Here is a 23,499-nt window from a genome sequence, read left to right on the forward strand (position 1 = left end):
TTACAGAGGGACCTAGACAAATTAGAAGATTGGGCCAAAAGAAACCTGATGAGGTTCAACAAGGACAAGTGCAGAGTCCTGCACTTAGGACAGAAGAATCCCATTCACTATTACAGACTAGGGACCGAATGGCTAGGAAGCAGTTCTGCAGAAAAGGACCTAGGGGTTACAGTGGACGAGAAACTGGATATGAGTCAACAGGGGGCCCTTGTTGCCAAGAAGGCTAATGGCATTTTGGGCTGTATAAGTAGGGGCATTGCCAGCAGATCGAGGGACATGATCATTCCCCTCTATTAGACATTGGTGAGGCCTCATCTGGAGTACTGTGTCCAGTTTTGGGCCCCACACTACAAGAAAGATGTGGAAAAATTGGAAAGAGTCCAGCGGAGGGCAACAAAAATGATTTGGGAGCTAGAGCACATGACTTATGAGGAGAGGCTGAGGGAACTGGGATTGTTTAATCTGCAGAAGAGAAGAATGAGGGGGGATTTGATCGCTGATTTCAACTACCTGAAAGGGGGTTCCAGAGAAGATGGATTTAGACTATTCTCAGTGGTACCTGATGACAGAACAAGGAGTAATGGTCTCAAGTTTCAGTGGGGGAGGTTTATGTTGGATATTAGGAAAAACTTTTTCATTAGGAGGGTGGTGAAGCACTGGAACGGGTTACCTAGGGAGGTGGTGGAATCTTCTTCCTTAGAGGTTTTTAAGGTCAGGCTTGACAAAGCCCTGGCTTGGATGATTTGGTTGGGAATTGGTCCTGCTTTGAGCAGGGGGTTGGACTAGATGACCTTCTGAGCTCCCTTCCAACCCTGATATTCTATGATTCTATGAAAGTAAGTGGACATATTTTCAAATCTATAAGATTATGAACAGATAATTTTCACATCGTTCATCAGGGACAAAAAGCACAAATAGTTTTTCCTCCTTCCATTTCACCCAATGCTGCTGCTATGAAAAAGTTGGAGTGAAAGTGAAAACTACTATGCTATCATTTGAACAGTTGACTGTTGAGTTATTTAATTCAGACATACGCAGGAAATTGGAGTCATATTTTTTTTCAGACATTTTGAACTCTTTTCACATTTCTAAGAACTACCCTGCTTGGTAATCTTTCACTAGTGGTCAGCCTTCAGGTCAAAGTTTGGAAGAGATCAAAAGAAAAAAACACCCCCATAAAACTCCAATCAGGTTGCACACCAGCTGTAAAGAAAGTATTTTCCTGTTTCTAGGAGTGAATATCAGTCTTGTTTATTCAAGTGGAAGGCAGGAGTGTGGGCTTGTGTCTGGGAGCAGCAGAAATAGCCCAGAGAAGGTAAATATTATTTTATTATTTAACATTACTAAAACATATCCATCAGTAAATCTGTGAATGAATTAAATATTTTATAAACTTACACAGTGAACTGTATGCTGTGGAAATATTTTCCATCACTGTTCTTTGGCAATAAGCTGAGTGGCATGGGAATCTGATCCTGAAATGCTTTTTTGTGTGTGTGTGGTTATCCAACAAAGAAGTCACAACAACAGTGTGTGTTAAAGAGTTCAATGTAATTTAAGCCATCATTTGTTTTACAATATCAGCATGATCATGGAGCTTTTAACTGGTAGTTGATAGTTCCTGCTGTGTCAGCACAGATGGATGGAAAAGTTAAGGGAGAAACAGGTTTGTGTACGAATACAACTGTTGCACCTGGCTGGCCTAATGTCATTCTACACATCACTGCTGGAATTTGATATTTGTAAAAAGGTTATAACTCCCGTACTCCTGCATATGAGTGACCACCCTAGACCAGCCCTTGTGCAGTGTCCATCAAGCTGAAAACTTCTGTAGAGCTTGTAGTGCAGCCTGAAGGGTAAAAGGAAGTTGAAATTTTTTAAGTTGGGGGAAAAAATAATGCAAGTAATAAAATAAAATTAGCAAGGGGGCTGATTGCATTCAGAAAGCAGGAAGGGGGGAATCTTCAAGGTGATTGCAGCGCTGCTGGGTGACAGCATATCATTATGAGTTATTTTCTAATTTATGTAGTAGAATGAGGTTTGTTTTATCTTATGACCCAACTATTTTATCACATGGTGCTTTTCCACAGACACATCTAACTGTAAAAAAACAAACAAACACATTATTCCTCAATCTGATTTAAAAGCTCCAGGGAGATTAGCAGATTCACTGGGCAAAACAAAAAACATAGTATCAAATTGAACATTTTGAACATTTTATGGGGTTCTCAAGAGAGAGGATTCAGCTGAGAAGGGGCTACCAGAGATCAATTAGGATCAGCTGAGAAGGGGCTGCCAGAGATCAATTAGGATCAGCTGATTCCAACTAAGGGCTGTCTGAGACCTTTTAAAGCCCTCTCCTGGTGGGATAAGGGAGGGAGAGTGCATGTGTGCACTCACACTCTTCTCCTCCTGAGTAGCAGTAGGGGACCAAGCCTTGGGGTGGGCTGTATTCCCTCCCATAAGGGAGAAAAACAAGCCCTAAAACACAGGCTGAGAGAAGGACAAACTGGATGTCCCTGTGCAGCCAAGAGGGACTGTTTTACCCCAAGCCCATCTCACCAGAGCTAAAAACAGCTGAGGCTTGTGAGACTGAGAAGGTGCCTTGCCACAATGGTCTCTGAGGACCAGCAGCTCTTTGCACTGAATGTACACATATGCCACCTGCCCATAGGGAAGGTAATCATACATGCTGCCCTGGTTGCAATAAACTAGGTAGCCCCAACTCTGTTGCTGGGCTTCTGCCTGCATTCTCTTTTTACTCCTGCAGCTCATGCCTTTGTTGTTGTTTTGTTTTTATCAAGGGGTGGTTTTTGGCTTAAGTTTAAGGAATGTTACATGTATGTAGCCCCTACAATGCTCCCCTTCACAACTCCCTTACAAAACTCCTGTGGTCACTTAGGAATGGGCTTTTTAAAGCCTGGTCTTTCTGAGTAGCCCTGCCCCCAGCCTTTCCCTGAGTTGGGCTTTACTCTTAATTAACCTTGGCCCTCCCTCTCACAGATGACACCAGGTAACCTAATCTACTTCTCAGCCCCCATCAACTCTATCAGGGCTGGTGTGGGGTGCACACCCCTTCCCAAAGTCATACAGGAGATGCCTTGTTTTTCTCACTGGATGATGAGAAGGGACACAACTCATCTCCTGGTTGGACATTTCAACTCTTTGACAGAAGTACAGTCACTTTCTAATTGGGCTGCATCAGCTTTGCCAAGAAGAAGGTCACTCCATCCAACAGCAAATGTATAAAATACCCTGTGGTGTTCAACTTGTTGCTCCTTGAAGCTGAAACATCTGGATGAGAGAGATTGTGAGCAGGACTGTCATCTCCTGGCCAGTGACTGCACCTCCTGCTTGGTAACAACTAAGGGCATGACTACACTACAAACTTACATTGATATACAGCCACTACAGTAATTGCTGCATTTTTTTTATGTCCACTCTACCCTCCTTCTGTCTGTGGGACATGTCCTTACCAGGAGAGCTTGCAGTAACTCAAGAGGGGCAGTGTGGAGGTCTGAGAGCACCAGGCTCTCAGCTCCAGAGGGAACTCCCTGCTGGGAACCCGTCTGCAACTCTGGTTCCCGGATCCCCACTCTGAGGCCAGCTGCTTACCAGGCTCTGGGCTCTGAGCCCAGCTGCTGACTAGAATCCTTGCTCCTCGCTGGCTGCCATCTGGGGAATAGGGAGCTGGGAGCCCAGGCAGGAGGGAACCGAGGGGCCAGACAGCAGCTGGACGCCCAGTGGGGAGTCAGGAGCCTGGGTGGTAGCCTGGTTGGGAGGTGAGAGCCAGGGGGCAGCTGGTCTCCTAGCTGGGAGCCCTGGTGGCAGCCTGGCCCAGTGTGGGAAGCCCAGGTCACAGCTGGGCTCCAGTTGGAGCCCCACACCTGCCGTGGGTTGACAGCCTAAGCTGTGAGCTGGGCACTGGATTTACAGCAAGGAGCCTATCAGCCTTTCTTGTCAAAGCTGTGAAATTGACAAGAATAACAGCCAGAAGCAGATGTAGATAACACAGTGCTACACATCACTCTGCATCACCCTAACTACACTAATATAAGCCTACACTCTCAGGGGGGTGGAGTTATTATGTCAGTGTAGTAGGATACTTACACTGGTGGAAGCAAGGCTGTAGTTTGTACACTGACATAATTAGTTTGACATAAGCTCATAGGCGCAGGGCCGGTGCAAGGATGTTTTGTGCCCTAGGCAAAACTTCCACCTTGTGCCCTCCCCGAGCCCTGCAGCAGCTCCCCGCCCCCCTCCACCTTGAGGCTCTGCCCCTCCCCCGGCCCAGGGAGCCGTGTGGCAGCTCCCCACCCCAGCTCACCTCTGCTCCGCCCCCTCCCCAAGCCCTGCAGCAGCTCCCCGCCTCAGGCGCCACCCCCGTGGCCCAGGGAGCCATGCGGCAGCTCCGCACCTCAGCTCACCTCTGCTCCGTCCCCTCCCCAAGCCCTGCGGCAGCTCCCCCCGCACCCTCCGGTGCCCACCCCCATGGCAGCTCCCCACCCCCGTGGCCCAAGGAGCCATGCGGCAGCTCCCCACCCCAGCTCACCTCTGCTCCGTCCCCTCCCTGAGCCCTGCGGCAGCTCCCCACCCCAGCTCACCTCTGCTCCACCTCCTGCTCAAGCACGCCGTCGCCGCTCCACTTCTCCCGCCTCCCAGGCTTGCGGCGCCAATCAGCTTGGGGGAAGGGGTGGAGTGTGGGCCAACCCCCACCTCCCCTGGAACTCAGGATGTCAGCGCCTCTGCATAAGCTGCCTTACGTGGACCTAACTCTGAGTGTAGGCCAGGCCCAGGGGTGAAAGTAAGGCGGTACGGGGCGATACGGCGTACCAGTAAAAAGTGGCCGCCAGTCTGTACCCAGCGTTGCCACAGCAAAGGACCCGTGGCAGCACTTTAATGTCATTGTGCCTTTTGGCCCACCCCCGCAGCCACTGACGGGGGAGAAGTGAAAGGAGCAGCTGCCCAGGCTAGCGATTTAAAAGGGCCCAGGGCTCCTTTAAATTGCCACTGGAGCCCCGGTGGACACTGGCCAGGCAGTGGATAGGCTGGTTGGGGGTTGCAGACCGTCCCAGCCCTGCCCCTTCTGCCCAAGGCCCCTCCCCTCCCAAAATCATGTCACTGAACTCACATTGGGGGGAGGGATAGCTCAGTGGTTTGAGCATTGGCCTGCTAAATCTAACATTGAGCTCAATCTTTGAGGGGGCCATTTAGGGATCTGGGGCAAAAATCTCTCTGAGGATTGGTCCTGCTTTGAGCAGGGGGTTGGACTAGATGACCTCCTGAGGTCCCTTCCTACCCTGACATTCTATGAATTACTCTTTTTGAGCCTTGCATGTTGTCTAATGACACTAACAAGGGCTTTTTCCCCCACATACTTAATCTTCTTTGTTAGTTGTATACCACCAAAAAAAGTCTATTATTGGAAAGCCTTAAAGAGAGAGACCTGGGTATCAATTCACTTAATTTGATAAACCACATGGAGATTTCTTAAAACCTGTTCCAACTCAAATACTGTAACAGACATACAAGGTGAAATCCTCTAGAAGGTTATTTTAATCCACTTTGTCACCATTGGGGATCACATCACACCAGTAATGTGTTGGATGGAAACTTCTATTTTCATCGTCTTTGGGGAACATGAAGTTTTTCACTTGCTGTGGCCCATGCAGTACAAGGAAGTCCCCCAGACTACTGCTCAAGTGGGTCCACAGTCCTGGATCATCTAGACTTAAGGAACTAAACTCAGCAGCAGCTGTTTCTTGTGCCTCCACCACACTCTTCTCTGATCTACACTTTTCTTCAGGAATGTGCATGGTTACATCCATTTGAGATGGAGATACGGATGCTGCAGTAGCTGCCAGGTCACCTGCACTCTGACTAACTGGAAGATCAGGCATCTCCTCAACACTCACATTCTCACTGGGGCATGAAGGCTCACCATGAACTTTTGTGTCTATGTATCTCAGGAGAGCTCCTTCCTGCTTAGATAGAAAAGCTTCCTGGACTTGCTTTCTTTTTCTGAATGCTGCCCCAGAGGGGCATTTTCTTCTTTCACTCATGACTGCTGTTCTGTGCCAGCTATAGTGGCTTTCAACACTCAACTGAAGGGGACAAATAAGCAGACTGTAGCAGGGCCTGAGTGAGCGAAGATATCAGCATTTTAAGGGCTTAACTGGCTCCTACTATTTCAGCTGACTGCCTGTTCTCTTCAAGTGGGTTCAGGGAGCAGCAGGAAACAGGAAGCTTCCTGAGAAGCTGGTGTTAATCAGTCCAGGATCCTGGGGGTGCTAGAGAGCTACATAAGAGGCTCCTCCTCCTCTCTCTCCCTGCAGCTCCTGCTGCTTTCTGTTATTCCCTCTCACCTTTTCTCCTGCCTGCCTGTTACATCTCTTGTGCCCTCCTTCCTCCAGCACAGCACTCCACCATCTCTGTGCATCTAAAGCAGAGAGAATACATATGCACCAGCAGCAGACACAATTTTCTACACTCTGGGTCCTAGTGACACCCCCACCCCCTACCCCAGTCTGGCCGCCTCAGTTCGCCTCATGGTAAGGCCAGCCTGGTATCCAATGTGCTTCACTGGCACATATGTGGCATGATGTCACTGATTTACAAGTGAAGAACCTTCTAAAATATTGTGGCCAAAAATAAAATTTTCAAAGAAAACTCTTGAGAGGAAATAAACCTCCTCTCCCTCCCTCCTATTTTGCTGAACTTATGTTACTAGACAAGAGGGACTGGGAGAAATATATTAAACAGGGAATAGGAAAGAGGGAATCAGAAATAATATTATGGGGCCTACAGAATACCAGCTACAAAATTAATTGGAATGCAGCCTCATTACTCTGGTTGTGCACAAGGACTAAGTCATAGCTCATGGAATGCACTGGACTTTGTGGTGAGCTCCTTGAATAGCTCTGAGTTTAAGTGCCCATTTACATGGATTCTGTGAAGTTAGAAAATTCATTAAAGCAATATTGGTGCCTGACAATACCAGACACTTGTACAAGTAAATAACTCAAAGACAATGTATTATACAGCACTTTTAACTGCAAAAGATATTCTGTTCTCATGCCAGTCCCTAAAAGTGCCATTTCTACACTGTCATTCAGTTTGCTGGTTTTGTTAATATATATTTTCCTATCAAAAAGAGATCTGTTTTGTTTATATTGTACTAAAATTTTTGTCCTGAGGATAGATAACACCAAAATAAAAATGATATAAAATAATGTTTTCTAACCTGCAGATTCTTGACATAGGAGTGAAACTGAGTTAACAATGGAGCCATCAGAAGAATTTTTGTTCAAACATAAAGGATTTTATTTCCACCCAGCCCTTGTTACACGTGAATACATAGATTCACTGGAGGATTTTGAAATCAGAGACAGTGATGTATTTGTTGTTACTTATCCAAAATCAGGTAAGACTGATTGCTTGATTCCCTTTCGGAAAATCATATCTGACTTTTGTCTGAAACCTTAATTGACACACCCCCACCACCCCACCGCTTATTGACCACCTTTATGACCTATTTTGGTGGTAGCAGTTCAAAATCTTTTACCTGCCAACATTTTATTGGATACATTATCTCAGTTTCATCCCTGTGTTTTAAGCAATGGCAGAAGGTTACCTCTAAGCGTTAATCTGCAAAGTATCAGGGGGTAGCCGTGTTAGTCTGTATTCACAAAAACAACAAGGAACCTGGTTGCACCTTAAAGACTAACAGATTTATTTGGACGTAAGCTTCCTTGTTATAATCTGCAAAATATATTTGAACTGGGCAACTATTGCCAAAAGCTGTTCACAAATATGTATTGTAATAAACCACGTGTATTTGTTTCTGTAGTAGCAAACTGGTTTTATTCACCTTTTGGACATAGTAAGTTCATGGAAAGGGAAAGTGGTGTGAATGCTCAGACTAATGAATTTTCACACAAATACAAAACCTCAGACTGCACTGAGACAGCCATCTCTACTGCAAAAAAAATAAAGGACAATCCTCCCCTTCCCCGCCCCTCCCGATTGATCCCAGTCCTGTCACAGACTATTCAAGCTGAATTGCCAACTTCATATACTCAGGTGATCAACATTTTTGTTCTCAGACTTCGCAGTGATAAATTTTCTTAAAACAAGAAAGCACTGCTTCCAGCCTATGAGGTATAAGGTTTGAGAATTAACTGCAGCTGAATTTATAGTATAGCAGAACCAGCTCCTCTGTGAGAAGCTCAGAGAGAAGGACTCTTTACCCCATTGTATACTAAACATTGTAACACAGTTTTTAACACTGACCAATTCTGGTCACTAAAGAACCCTTGGCACTTCTTAATAGAGAATTCCTTGTATTGCTGAGATGTCATGTAACTTGCACAAAAAGGACAGATCAATGTGAGCCTTCTCCATGAGGCCTGAAGTAGCACTGGTGCTCTTCCACTGCGGGGGTGGAATAGGAGTACTTTAAAAACTCTCAGAACAACAGTATACAGGGTGATTTGGATAGGGCCAGTGAATCCACTGGCTATTACTGTAATGGACAGTCATGCTGCAGCACTGAAGCTACATAAGAGGGAGAAAAATAGTCTGTAGTAATTAGGGTGACCAGACAGCAAATGTGAAAAATTGGGTCGGGGTAATAGGACCCCATATTTTAAAAAGCCCCCAAAATTGGTCACCCATAGTAATCACCATTTCCATGGGGAACCTGAATACCCTAGGTAAAAACATTTGAAGATTTAGTTATTGACCAGCACATAGATAGATATGGGTTTTTTAAAACTAAAATGTACAAAAGTATAATGCTGTTTGGATTCCCATCCCTGCTGCATTAATGGACTCCCTTTAAGCCCAATTTTTGGACTTCAATTATAATGTGAAATGAGACACAGTTTTGAAGAGATTGTGATTATGGCACATTATTACATGACATTACAAATAAAATTAGCATCAAAGCTGTTTCAAATAAGGCTATTTTCTTTCCCAGGGACTGTGTGGACTCAGAATATTTTGAGCTTGATTTATCATGAAGGCCATCGAGATGGAACAGAAAATATGGAAATAATAGACAGAGTCCCATGGCTGGAATATAACATACATAATATGGATTATGTCCGTCGTCCATCACCTCGTCTCTTTGCTAGTCACCTGCCGTACTATTTAGTTCCAAGAGATCTGAAGAACAGGAGAGCAAAAGTCGGTGATACTATTTTTACAATTTAATTAACATTACCCAGGAAAACTGGTAGCTTTCACCAATAAATCAATCTAAATCCTCAGGGCCAGACTGTCTGTCCTCCCCACAACAACCCTTCCAAAAGCAAATCTCCCCTGCATGGGGATGGGGCTCACTTCTTCCATTCCATGTCCCTAGACCCAGCCAAAGGGATCAAAACCAGTTCAATCAAGACCTCAGAACTTCAGTGTCCAGTTTCAGTGGAGATCCCATTTTTCATGGAACTGCTGTGCTTGGTCTCTGGGCCAAGAAATGGAACTGCTTCTGCCTCATCCTGACAGCTCCCTCTAAAAGGGGCGTTAGTGATGGGTTATGATCATTGCAGTCTGTATGTTATATTGTAAATTACAGTGTTTTTGTTGTGGTGATGTATGTAGCTATGTAATTGTACGCTCTTATGTTATCCATGTTTTATGTCTCCTGTATCTTTAAACATCAGGAAACTTCTTGCTAAGGATAGGGGTGTGGACTGTGGCAGATGCAGCTCAGGAGGAAGGATCTCCAGGGTCAGGGATTTGCACTGAGCTGTCTCTCATGGAGATGGCTGCCCTGCCCTGCTGTGTTGCTTTCCCTAATCTAAATGGAGAGTCATTCACACTGAAGGTGTGCAGTGCTGGCCTGTGAGAATTGCCTTGTGGGAGCGATGCCAATCTCTTACATTGCTCCCGGGATCTCTCCTGAAAGGTGACGTGCTGTGCACCCACTTCCCCAGGAGACTCCCTTCACAGTCACCCTTGCAGCTTCCTTATCTCTGTTGCAGTAACACCTATGATACAATGAGCAGATGCATGGTGCAGAGCTTTCACCACATGAGCTCCATCAGTGCAACCTCTCAATCCATAGGAACCTTCCTCTTGATTTGCTTTATAGCTCACCCCATATCCCATGCAGAAAGAGTCCTTAAAGTTACAGGGACAGTAAAAGTAAATGGAACAACAACATCTCCTAAGCTGCACATAGCACAATTTTAACTACAGAGATTAGAAAATCTTGTATTGCTTCTGTATAGTTTACAGGGCTCATGTAGATTTTCACAATTTTAAGACCATGTTGATGGTATAGGGAGTTTTTCTCTTCCTGGCTTCTGGCTGGCTGTTCTTAGTGTGCACCACCATATGCCTTAGCTGTCTGTGTGGTTTTCCTGAAATTCTCAGCTCCAAATTGTTGGAGAAATTGATTGAGGTGTGCAGCAATGCACGTTAGCATTACTTTTTAAACACTGTATCCACTAAAATTCTCTAAAAATATCTCTTGCTGCAATTTTTTTTGAAAGAGCAAGAAATTCATGCTTACTAGGATTCTAGTCGAATGATATGTTTTTCAATGAAATACTTTATCAATATACCAAACTACACTCAAATAAATATCTGTTGCTGACTTAACAGTGTTTGTATTTAAAAGGAACTCAAAATCAAATCAATTTATTAAAGTTTAAATTCTTTTTAGATAGTACACCTGCAAGTGCACTCCCTGTTAATTTTTGTGCGGTTTATTATCACATTTCCCATGATTTTTTAAATGTTTTTGCTCCTCTCTTGCTGTGTGAAAGACCCATATCAAAATTAGAAAAAACTTGAAAACCTGATTCTAAGTACTCATGTTCCTTACCTTACAGCAGTGAGTAATCCCATTGAGATCAATGGTACTATCACTTGTACACAGTACACATGTGCATGAGGGTCTTTAGAATTAAGGAAGTGCAATAGTGCCACTGAATGTACCTAAAATGCTGGCAAAGACACACAAAAAATCCCATTCATTTAAATCAGGATAAACTATTTACTAAAGTACTTATTCTAACCCTTTTCAGATATAATGATTTTAGCATTACTTGCATCAGTAGCAATTGTATAAAACCACCAATTTTTAGGTTAATTGTGTCCCTTTAATATATCTGAGATTGTCACTCTTTTTACCTTGCAGGTTATTTATGTAGCCAGAAACCCAAAGGATGTTGCAGTTTCCTTTTTTCATTTTTCCAACCTTTCAGTCCTACTTGAGACAATACCAGATTTTAATATTTTTCTGGAGAGGTTTTTAGCTGGGAAAGGTAAGGTTTCATTTACTGCTAAAAGGCTAAGCCCTGCTCACTGACCACTGTGGACTGGAACCCGGAGTAGAGGGTGGGCCTGGGTCCCCCCCCAACCTCCCAACTCCTGATCAAACACAGGAGGAATTGACCTGGACTGTGACTTCTACCAGAGGGGAAAGTCTCTGAGCTGTTTCCTGACTCACAGGGTAAATCTGTGAGGCGAGCAAATCTGCCAATAAGTGCAGGGCCCACCAAGGTAGAGGAGGAACTTTGTCACAGTACCTGCGATGGGGAACAATCCAGCAGAGAAAGCTATAATACAATTCAATGGCTGGCAGTTGAAGCAAGATAAATTTAGATGGGAAATGAGGCATAAATGTTTAACTGTGAGAGTAATTAACCACTGTAACAATTTACCAAGAGTCATGGTAGATTCTCGATCAATGACAATTTTTAAATCAAGATTGGATGTTATTCTAAAAGATATGTTTAGGAGTTATTTGGGGGAAGTTTTATGGCCTGCCTTATACAGGAAGTCAGACTAGATGACCACAATGGTCCCTTCTGGCCAGAGACTCTATTAATCTATGAATCTATCAATTTAATTCTACGTTTGTGATCACTAATCCATCAAAAGTAATGGAAAATATTATCTATAAGTAAATATTCCAGGGCATAAAAGTGCAAATATGTTGTGCTGGGTGCAAGAACCATTCTATGGTGCCAATTGATTCTAGAGGTAACAGTACAGTGTGTATTAGTTCTCATGTAACGGTCTGTCTGTCTGTTTGTGGAAAAAACAAAACTTGTCCTCAGATCCCTAGATTAGAAGATGGACTTGGCTTGGCCTTTATCTCATGTTAAAGATGAAAGATAATCCAGGATAAGGCTGTGAATAAAAACAGGAACTGGAACAAAATCTCTGTGAGCCCAAATATCATCCCAACAGCAGAGGGAAGAGAAGCTGAAAAAAGGAAGTCTGCTTCATTGATTCTGCAGCCGTGCTTGTGAGAGTATTAGGATGCAAAAATGTCAATAACTGAATGGTTTTTCTGTTTGAGATCCTTAACATTTATTTCTATCATTTTTCTCCTTAATAAGTAGGGGCTGGCTTCTGGCTGGATCACATCACAGGCTGGTCCACCCACAGGGATGACTTCAATATTCTCTTCCTTACCTATGAGGAGATGAAGAAGGTGAGACCAGTCAATCACTTTATATCTGAAAGAAACAGTAAATAAAATGCCTCCATTTTTCAGTCTAATTTTTCCACCCTTACTCACATTGAGCTGTTCTTTACTCTGTGAAGAGTCTCGTTCATTTCACAGAGTAAGGTACATTGCTCTCATTGATTTCAGTGTGAGTTCTGGAAAAAGTACTTCTCAGTACCCCTAAGGGTGGAAGAATCAGAACCGTAGGGTGAGATGTTCAGAAGCACCAAAGTAAGTTAGCCGCTTAACTCCCATGGACATTCAATAGCACATAGGAGCCTAATTCACTTAGTCACAAAAGGTGCCATTTGCTTCCTAATGAAGAATATCTGCTGGATGTGAGTACAGTTAGAAAAGATAATAATCTTGCTTTACTTCATTTCTTTTCCTGAATAGCAGGATGGCAGCTACACAATCCATCCCACGAGGCATCCTAAAGGGAAAGGAGAAGTTTTGTTACATTTTAGAACTTCTCAAACTGCTTTTAGAACTGAAGATCTCCTTGTAATTTTTTGTGAAAAATGATATTTTATTGCACTGTCTATTCAAAACTAGGTTTTTAATAAATAAAATATATTAATAACTGTTAGAGAGCTTATTCCTTTACTCTCCCACTTCCCTGGTCCTTCTTGCATGAACTGAGAGCAATAATACCCGAAGTTCGAAGGTGCAAACAATTTGATGTTTATTGGGGTGAACTTCCAGCAAGCTTAAATCCAAGTTCCTTTTTCCTTATTTTCAAATCCCAATTTACTTCCTGTTTGCCCCTAATTTATATAGTAATATTCTTAGCTATACCTTAACCAATCATCTACTAAAATTTACTTAACCAATCCTAACATACTGTAACATGATTAGCTAACCAATTATATCCTACCACTTTAATTAGTTTACACCCAGCAAAATTAATTATACAGCAGACAGAAACAATCACAGAACTAGACAGAGACCATGCAAATAAACATAGCAAAGTAGGAACTATAATGACAAAACAATACAGAAGTGAGGATTTTACAACCACATCTGTACAGACATAAGGGCTTTCCAGCTGTGTTTATTGATAAGTAAGTTCTTACCAGACAGAAATCTATCAAACTAAAATTTCTTTTACATTTTCTAGCTCTTTCCTTTCTCTGGGGGTGATAGATTGGATCACCTTCCTAACAGCCCCAGATTGCCTTATTTCAATATGACTAATTTGGAATGTGAGGATGTGACCGCACGCTTCCCAGCTTATGGCTGCCTCTTAGCCAAAGGCATTGGCCTAAGAACAGGGCCTCAGACTGTCACAGTGAGAGAAGGCCCTTACACAGATTCTTTCTTTTATACTTCTATAACTAGCTAATGATAAACATATACCTAAATTCTTAAAGTATAGGCCTTTACAGACAGGCTTGAATATCTATACCCTAACACTCTACCCCTTTTTTTCTTTTGGGATTTTTCTGCCCAGGTATTTCTGGAAAAGCACAGAACAAATGGCGACACACTTTTTGATAGGGCCAGGCATTAAGGTGGAAGGTGTTGATGCTTTATTTGTTTTACTGCCCCTTGTGCAGTACCATGCTCTGCCCCATGTTTTGTACAGGTATACCACACCTATTTTAATTAGCGTTTTAGACTTTTTATTATAGTGGGCCCGAGAAGGTTGGGTTTGGGTTGTTTAGTACACTGAGCGGGAGGGTTTGCTACATTACTTATAGGTTATAATTAGTGGCTGTTTGCTAGGGGGTTGTGCCCCCCTTGATTGTTTTTATATGCAACACACACAAATACAGTTAACAATACACCAGCTGCTATGATAATTTACAGCAACACTGAGAGTTCTGACCACTGCAGTATGCTCCAGCACTTTGGCCACCACCAAAAACACTGCTTTTTCTTTTTTGATAGAGTTAAAATTTTGTCACTGCCATTTTGTAGTGTGTATTGTAAGTGTGTCCAACTGTTGGCGCTTACAGCACGTTGCTTTTATAATTTTTCTGTACTTATGTTTATACTGTGTATTTGTTGAATATTTACAGTGAAATTTGCTATTGTTTAAACCAATTTAACTACTTGGTACGGCATGGGTTAGTAGGTGCTGGTTTGATTGTTTACAACGATTTAAGTTTACGGATTCATTGGGGCACCATAGTTTAGGTGGCAGCGTATAGAAGTTTATAATTTGGTTATATACTGAAAGGATTTTGCCTTCTAGTGTTATATTGCAGGATGGCATACATTCCCAACAGAATACACCTACCCCATATACATTACCCCTAAATGCCCCCTCTTTGCAATAGGCCATTTATTTTGCTTCCTCATAGTTAAAGGAGTGGGGCATATATAATATTTTATATACAACTGCTTAATGTGATGACAGTTTAAATTACCCCATTCCACCCTCCCCCCTGCCTATTTCCTAGTGGCTCCCAATGTGCTCCTCCTTTCCTAGTTACTTCCATAGGGGTTAAAGGGTCCGCCTTTTTTGCATTTTCTTTCCATGGTATTATAGGAACAATTACTCAAGAACTTTTTTTTACAGTGGGGGATGTTATTTTTTAGGTAGATGGGTATGTTTTTGCAATTGTGGATAAATATGGGCTAGCCTTTTGATTTAATACTGAAGGCCATTGTTTTGACCATGCTTTTTTATACTATTTATTAACATTACTAACTGAGCGTTTTGAATACCTACACACATTTTTTCCCATGTTAGTTTTTTGAAGCCATCCCCCACCCGTGTTACCAGGTCCCCCGTCCAATGTGTTAACTGCAAGTTTACCTTCACTACTGTTCTTCATCCTGTGGCAACTGCCAATAGTTGCTGTACCATTCATTTCTTTATTTGTTGTTGAAATTTTACATTTTGGCTTACTAATTGTTTGGTTACCCACTTATTCCCCAGATTTTATGTACCCAACATAGTGTTTTCTGCTGCCCACAATTCCCTTTTTATTCAAAACTAGGTTTTTAGTAAATAAAATATATTAATAATTATTTTGATGTTTTCAATAAAGATACCTATGTGAACTCTTTGAAAAGTACAGAACTCTTCAAAATTCCATTTTTTGTTAGAAACTAGTTTTTCACTTTTCTACCAGCTCAGCTAGCTTTTGACTCCTTAACAACTTCACCTAGCTTAGCAGAAGTCAGGTTCAGACTACTTTCAGTGTCCATACATGGGTTTGTTCTGGTTCAGCTAAATCCATTTTAAACTGATTTTAGTCACACTTTGTAAACAATGTCTGGAGTATCTGAGTGCACCTCTTAGCTAAATAGGTAGCGATGCAGCAGCATCCTCTCAGCTGACTTCAGCAGGAAGCATGTTGATAGTAGCAGCAAGGCTGATTAACAAAGCGAGGAAAGACCCTTCCCATTAAGAGGTCCAACTCCTGATATATATATTCATAGATTCCAACGCCAGGAGGGACCATTGTGATCATCTTGTCTGACCTCCTGTATAACACTGACCGCAGAACTTCCCCAAAATAATTTCTAGAGCAGATCTTTTAGAAAAATATCCAATAGGTAATAATTGGAGATATACCAATCTCCTAGAACTGGAAGGGACCTTGAAAGATCATCGAGTCCAGCCCCCTGCCTTCACTAGCAGGACCAATTTTTGCCCCAGATCCTTAAGTGGCCTCCTCAAGGATTGAACTCACAACCCTGGGTTTAGCAGGCCAATGCTCAAACCACTGAGCTATCCCTCCCCCAAAGATATGCTTATCTCCTAGAGCTGGAAGAGACCTTGAAAGGTTATTGAGTCCAGCCCCCTGCCTTCACAAGTACTGATTTTGCCCTAGCTTACTAAGTAGCCCGCTTAAGGATTGAACTCCCAACCCTAGAGTTAGTGGGCTAATGTTCAAACCACTGAGCTATCCCTTCCCTAAATCATCTTGGTTTAAAAATTGACAGTAATGGAGAATCCACCATGACCCCCTGGCATATTGTTCCAGTGGTTAATTACCCTCACTGTTAAAATGTAAACCTTATTTCCAGTCTGAATTTATTTAGCTTCAACTTCCAGCCCCTGGATTGTGTTATATTTTTCTTTGCTAGACTGAAAAGCCCATTAATAAATATTTGTTCCCCGTGTAGGTAATTATAGACTGTAATCAAGTCACCTCTTAACCTTCTCTTTGTTAAATTAAATAAGAACATAAGAACAGCCATACTGGGTCAGACCAAAGATCCATCTAGCCCAGTGTCCTGTCTTCCGACAGTGGCCAATGCCAGCTGTCCCAGAGGGAATGAACAGAACAGGTAATCCTCAAGTGATCCATTCCCAGCTTCTGGCAAACAGAGGCTAGGGACACCATCCCTGCCCATCCTGACTAATAGCCATTAATACACTGAGCTCTTTGAGTCTGTCACTGTAAGGCATGTTTTCTAATGCTTTAATCATTCTTGTGACTATTCACTGAACCCTCTTCAGTTTATCAACATCCTTCTTGAATTGTGGACTCCAGAAAAGGATACAACAGGGGTCCTTCTGCTTCCAAAATAGGTTGCCACAGACAGACCAAAATACAGTTAGCCAGAAAATTATGACAACCTTTGTCTTAAATGGTGCTAGCAGTTGTAATCACAGTCACAGAAATGAGCCTTTCTCTCCTGATTAGGCCATGAGGATGGGTTGGCTAATGGTGAAGGAATTTGCAGTGGCTTAACTTGCTACTCACCTGTCAGTTTTTAATGCTGCTGTAGCCTCTTACAGTGAATTAAAACCTAGCTTATGAAGTAGTCTAGTAAGACTTAAGGTCCCAAATAAGAAGTCACCTTTATTCTTTAATGCTGTATCCCTGTGCTCAGTTTCCCTTTATTTAAGTATCCCATTATCTTTCACTCTATCATTTATTTATTTAGTTCTTTTATTTTTCTAATTTGAGAAACCATTACTTTGAAATAATGTTCATTTCAGGATCTCAGAGGTGCTGTGCTGAAAATCTGCAAATTCTTAGGAAAGCAGCTAAATGAAAAAGAGCTGGACACTGTTGTGGAAAAGGCTACATTTGATCAAATGAAAACTGATCCCAGGGCAAACTACGAGTCCATGCAAGGCAATCTCCTGGAACGAGGCAAAGGACATTTTCTTCGCAAAGGTAAGGCAGAAGCAGCCAACGCTAATAAATATTTAATCCTGCAGATCCTGGCATAGGACGTGTTGAAGCTAGCTGCCTAGGACATACAATCACAACTTTCCATCCCCAGGAAACAGTTGGCTTTGAGCCACTAAGACTGCTGAGTGCGGCTGTATTGCTGTGTAACAATACACCAGACACCATGTCTCACAGATTAAAAGAGAGCTGCACTACTTTGCTGAATGCAATATCTTAAATGTTTGCTGAGCAAAGTAGTGCAGCTTTTTTTTGACCTTTGAGAAAAAAGTGTCAATATTTTTTTAAAATGAAAATGTTCAATAAGCTCTATTGGAGGGTAACATCAGGTCTGGCTCTACTTTTTTGCTGCCCCAAGCGGCAAAGCAAAAAAAAAAAAAAAAAAATGGCCACAGCAGTGCCGCCAAAGAAGGAAAAATGAAAAAGCTGCCGCCAAACTGCTACCAAAGAAGAAAAAAAAGAATAAGCTGCCACCCCAAGAATGGACAGAGTGCCGCCCCTTCATATTTGCCACCTCAGGCACCTGCTTCCTTAGCTAGTGACTGGAGCCGGCCTTGGGTAACATTCATTTTGTATCACTTGTAAAAGGCAAGGGTCGTCTTCAAGAAATTAAAATGTGAACATTAGAGAAAACTAAAAGCATTTCTGTTTAGTGCTTCTGAGAAACTTCACACATGCTGGGCATCGGAAATGATTTTGTCTCTACAGCTTCCAGGGGTTATTTAGAGCATGAAATTAGCCAAAGAAATAAAATCTAAGGGACTATTCTTGTGGCTGAGAGGAGAGAGGTATTTTTCATGATATAGTCCTTATATGGGAGAGTTGTGAATGGATGTCAGGGGATTGTGGTCTTCTGATACTGCTGAACAGGGCCAGATTAACCTTTTGTGGGCCCGGAGCCAGACATATTTGTAGGCCTCCATGTAATCGTTGTTATGGGTCCCTTCCGAGTCAGGGCCTGATGTGGCGGTGCCATTGGTGCCATGGTATACCTGGTACTGAATCTCAGAGACATTTTTCATTTTGATCACGCACCTCTGCAAAACTATGTGTATTGCCATACACAGCTTTCTCAGCCCCCAGTTTCTCTCACTGAGCTGTACCCATGTGTCCACAGTGAGCAGAACTTTCATAAAGAACAGGGAAACTCCCCACAGATTTATCTCCTTCCTAATTCAGAGGAAGCCATGTCTCCAATACCTCCTTATTTCACCAGTCACTGTACATGGCCCTGGCCTCACCTCAATAAAGTTCCACAGCCAACAGATGCCTGATCAGTTCTAACAAATTTCCCCCCCAGCCTTCCCCTGCCATTTTTTGAAGCCACCACAAAAAAACACCATCCCAACCCTGACTCAGTGAGCACTTAGCCCCTGGGAACCTGAAAGTCACCAGCCTTCTTTCTCCCTCTGCTCCCATCTACGTTCTATTCCACTATGTGGTCACCACCACCTCTTCCCAGGCTTGTTTCCCTTCTATCTTGGATGTGATCTCCAGCCAGCAGGTCCTGTTCTCCCCCGGCAAGTCTGACCTGCTTCTTCTTTCCCTGCTCCTCTTGACATTCCTTTCCTAATGCTGACCTCTGTTCCTTGAGGTTAAATGCCGGCGGCAACCGGGGCGGCCGAAGATCCAACCGCCACAGTTGCTGCCGAAGAAAATGGCGCCCCTCAAATGCCAGGCGGTCGCCTAAATGGTTGCACTGGGCCTGGATGTGGGGCAGTCTTATAGTATAGATCCAGATATCTTCCAATCACACAAACAGAACTTTACTGCAGTTCTGTAATCGTGCTGGAACTAGTCCTGCATTCTGTGCACATCGAAAATTCCTGCTGAATTCAGAAGTGCCTTGCTTTTGTAACCATACCACCTGATAGTTTCAGCCCTTGTAAGCTAAGCAGGTTTACATTTAGTAATTGGGTGGGATGTCTCTCAGAAAAAGTTAAGTGCTGAAAAAGGTGTTGATTATTCACTAGGTAATGTGAGACATGCCTGCGCGGGGAGGGCGGGGAGGGCCGCCTGCAGCAAGTAAGGGAGGGGGAGTGGCACGCAGGAGAACTCCCCGCCCCAGCTCACCCCTGCCCCACCTCCTCCCCGAGCACTAGGCGCCGCAAGCCTGGGAGGCGGGAGAAGTGAAGCGGCCACGGTGTGCTGAGGGAGGAGGTGGGGCAGGGGTGAGCTGCTTCACTTCTCCCACCTCCCAGGCTTAGGAGATGCGCCAATCAGCTTAGGAGATGCGGGAGAAGTGAAGCAGCCACGGGGTGCTCGTGCTTGTGCATGGCGCAGGGGTGAGCTGGGGTGGGGGGGTGCCTCAGGGCAAAGGATGGGGGTATGGAACTGCCGCAAGGGGGGCGCCTCAGGGCGGAGGGGGGGAGCTGCCGCAGGGGCAGGGGCACCTCAGGGCGGGGGCACGGGTGGGGGAGGGTGCAAGGTGGAAGTTTCGCCTAGGGTGCGAAACATCCTTGCACCGGCCCTGCCCATATCATGAGGAAAAGTTATTTTATTCTACTCTTAGGCTATGTCTACACCCTAAGAGTAGAAAAACGTTAAAGTGCTCCCAGCACTATCTACACTGCTATTTTACAGTGCTGAATCTTGCATCGCTCTGGGGTGTGTTTTTTCACACCCTGGAATGAAGAAAATTTCAGCGCTGTAAGTGGCACTGTAGACAAGGCCTTAGTTCCTGTGGGGAACTTGCCAGTGCAAAATTTACTATCATTTTCTTTCTAAACAAACAAAGCTAAAAGAAAAATTACAACAACCCGTAATGGTTGTTGAAAATAGCAATGCCAGTCCGAGTTAGAATTGGAAAGAGTTTATCTGGTTGCTCAAAAACTTTAAAAAGTTGCTCAATTTTATCCTACGTTTTCTACAGCAAATTAGAGTGGATCAGCATTTGGTTTGGGAGAAATGAAATAATAGAGAGCAGCCCAAATTGAACTTGAGCATGCCTGAACTTTGAGAGTGTTCAGATCTGGAAGGCAGGTTCTAGATTCCCTTTCTGAATATCACATAAATCTAGAAAGGAAAAGCCAATTTCTGCTTCCGTGACTCAGACCCTCTTGTGTGCCTGGTACTGTTCTTAAAGCTGCCCAGGTCCTCTAGTAGAGCCTTCCCTTCTATCTTGGATGTGATCTCCAGCCAGCAGAACCTATTCTCCCCCTGCAAGTCTCCTGGCAGGGGGCAGGAGGTGAGGAGGTTCCATATACCTCCCTTGCAAGGCTTCAGATAGAGGTGCACTGTCCATTCATTCCACCCAGTTCCTTCTTTGAGGGCTGCCAGCAGAGTCATCCCTAATCCAGTCTGGGGAAGTCTTCTGAGGGTGACAGCTGGGCCAAAGCCTTCTACATTTTGTGCATATATGTTCCCCATTCACAGTACTACCCCCTTCTAGCAGCCAGCTCCCCACTCACAGCAACCCCAATGTGCATCGGGTCTCACCAGCCCTGGCAGCTTCCCTGCTCCCTTTCCTGTTGATAGCTGCCAACTGAATGCTGGGAAATTTAGTTCCTTCCCTGCTCCAGGGCTGGCTCTCCAGGTAGGGAGCTGGCCAAGGAACTACTGCTCCCAGGGTCCCTTGGGCTCTCGGCTCCCAGGCTAGATCCCTGTGCCTGCGGGCAGAAGGTGAGAGCTGGAGTGTTGTTGCCTGTCTCTGGGTGCGGCGCACATATCAGGGTCCTGGTATGGTGTATCATATTCCCGGGGAGGGGGGCTGTCTGTCTGTCTGCCTGCCCCAGGGGCTGGCCGGGCCTGAAGAGGGTGAGGGTAGGTGTTCTCTGGGGCTGGAAGCTGGGCGCTGTGGTATGGAGGAAGCAGGTGTTATGGGCCCCTTCTGAGCATGGGCCTGGTGCCAGGGAGCCACTGGCACCATGGTAAACCCGGTACTGCTGCTGAATAGAAGGGTGACCCAGCTAGATGGTGGTGGGCACTGTGGTATGGAAAAGGTAGAAAACCACTGCCTACCGTTTAGTACAGCATTGCCTGAAAAGAATGTTCAGAGAAGCTCATATTTCTCTTAACAGTAACTATTTCCTGTTGCCAATTTTTCTTCTAAAATTTGCAACAAAATAAATCAGTACAGGAAGATGATAACTGAGATGTATAAAACCACTGGTTCCTAAAACAGAATTAGTGACATTGTCTAGAACTACTGGGTCAAATTAGTTATACTGCAGACAAAGTTAGACCGAGAATAAAATTGGGCCATTATGATTTTCCCCCGGGGACACAGCTGTATTCCACAAACACTGTCACAGTTTTTGCCAGTGGCATGTGTTTTATCACAGGGGCAGCACTCTCTGATAAGGCTGCTGACATCTGTAACATGCAAGTCACATCACTAAAACATTTGCCCAGCTAATCAAATGGACACCAATGGGTACATTTCTATTGCCACGAAGGATAGATGAGATGTACAATTCCAATTTACAAAACAGGAGGGTGTTTTTTACTGTAGTTTACCCACACCTTCAGGACTGGAAATGTACCACCAAAGCCCTAGAGAACTACGTTCTGGGGAGATGAGAGAGGAAGGAACGGAGGAGAAAAGGAACTGCACCCAACTAACAGCATTCACAGCCTCTTACCTGCACAAGCAATATTCAAATGATAATAAAATGTCCAAGTGGCAGCAGAGCATTTAACAACCAATTCCTCTTCTGTGTCTCCTGCCCCAGGGATCGTTGGAGACTGGAAGAACATAATGACTGTGGCACAGAGCGAAAGGTTTGACAATGTTTTTAAGGAGAAAATGAAAGACCTGTCTTCCATGTTCAACTGGGATACTAATGACGACATATAGACTGGTTTCCAGGTGGAAAGAGGTGAAAGTGCGCTAAAGAGAATGAAAGTATGTGTTTGTCTCCAGTGTTCATAAAAATCCATCATTCTGTGCAAATTAAAGATTTTAAACATGCAAAAAAGTTTACTTCTTACATGTATTTGCACATCACCACAGTACCCCAGTTCTAAGCTATGAAAAGGTCTGACATACTGTCATGTTCTGGGGTGCAGTCCAGGCCAGTCAGGGGTTGTGTCCCCACATGTCCTATAAACCTGGGTGTCTTAACTGCCCTGAGGCTGTGGCTGAAAGCCTGGACACCAACAGCCAGCAGACAAACATGCAGTATCCTGAGTATCTGCTATGCAGACCTGGTTCAGTGCTCTGACCCAGCTGCCTGCCTGTGACACAACAGCCCCACTCTAGTTTCGGTCGCCCAGTTACCTCATGCAGCGGTGACCCAAACACACTCCCGGTCCTGAATTTTCCCAAAACTGCTTTCCAATATCTAGCCCTTTCCTGGACCATTCAGAGAGATATAAAGGTTCATTTGTTCCTTTAAAGATACACTACTCAGTAGCTTACCACATTAACCTGAGTTAATATTCACTTTAAATCAAACACAGTCGTGGGTTAGTTTTGATTAAAAGTAAAGCAAGTTTAGTAACCAAAGGAGTTTGGATTTTAAGTGAGTTCAAGTACAAAGGATCGACTTAGAAATGGTTATAAGCAAAATGCTTTCTAGAGACTAAGACTTAACACAAGCTACAGCCCCTCTTCAGGCTAAGAGTCTTACAACACTACCTTCCTGCCAGATGGCTGCCCACCCTTCAGGTCAGGATCAGGACCTCCCACAACATCCAATGTGCTTGGTTCCTTTGTCTTATTACATGAAACATAACTTGGGGGTTATTTGCTCCTTTCTTTTATAGTCCAGTGTACCTTTATTGTGAATTCTTTTTAGGTAACCCCTCAACATAAACTATGAAGAAGGTAACATGGAGTCTCCTGGCGAAGGAAATTTCATGCTGATTTCTTCCCCTGCTGGTGTATACAAAATGCAAATGGATCTATTTCCTGCAATCTCCTGCGTCTGTAATGCTGTGTGGTTATCTTCTCCCCTTGTTGGCTTGATGGTCCTGTTT

General features: G+C 43.9%; 2 protein-coding genes across 8 annotated transcripts in view; one reads left to right on the forward strand and one right to left on the reverse strand.

Moving 5' to 3' along the window:
- The first annotated feature begins 1,259 nt into the window (after positions 1-1,259).
- LOC120401056 (amine sulfotransferase-like) lies at positions 1,260-22,496 on the forward strand. Of its 7 annotated transcripts, none has more exons than XM_039530607.1 (8): positions 2,296-2,679; positions 3,004-3,413; positions 7,250-7,423; positions 8,981-9,189; positions 11,153-11,279; positions 12,363-12,457; positions 17,382-17,562; positions 22,251-22,496. In XM_039530607.1, exons 3-8 carry the CDS (start codon positions 7,282-7,284, stop codon positions 22,373-22,375), a joined length of 879 nt encoding a protein of 292 aa, XP_039386541.1. In that variant the 5' UTR covers positions 2,296-2,679; positions 3,004-3,413; positions 7,250-7,281; the 3' UTR covers positions 22,376-22,496. The 7 variants fall into 7 exon arrangements, with proteins under 7 accessions (XP_039386543.1, XP_039386541.1, XP_039386544.1 ...); XM_039530610.1 differs by having other exon boundaries at positions 3,173-3,413; XM_039530609.1 differs by lacking the exons at positions 2,296-2,679; positions 3,004-3,413 and adding an exon at positions 1,260-1,315.
- Positions 11,810-23,499, reverse strand: part of LOC120401057 (amine sulfotransferase-like) — a 37,067-nt gene continuing 25,377 nt past the window's right edge. The window contains exons 7-8 of the mRNA XM_039530617.1: positions 12,848-12,905; positions 11,810-12,438 (exon numbers count right to left, since the gene is read on the reverse strand). Coding sequence (XP_039386551.1) covers positions 12,880-12,905 — 26 coding nt within the window. The 3' untranslated portion in view covers positions 11,810-12,438; positions 12,848-12,879. The remainder of the gene's footprint in view (positions 12,439-12,847; positions 12,906-23,499) is intronic.

Source organism: Mauremys reevesii, linkage group 3 (genome assembly GCF_016161935.1).
Source record: "Mauremys reevesii isolate NIE-2019 linkage group 3, ASM1616193v1, whole genome shotgun sequence".
Classification (NCBI taxonomy): Eukaryota; Metazoa; Chordata; order Testudines; family Geoemydidae; genus Mauremys; species Mauremys reevesii.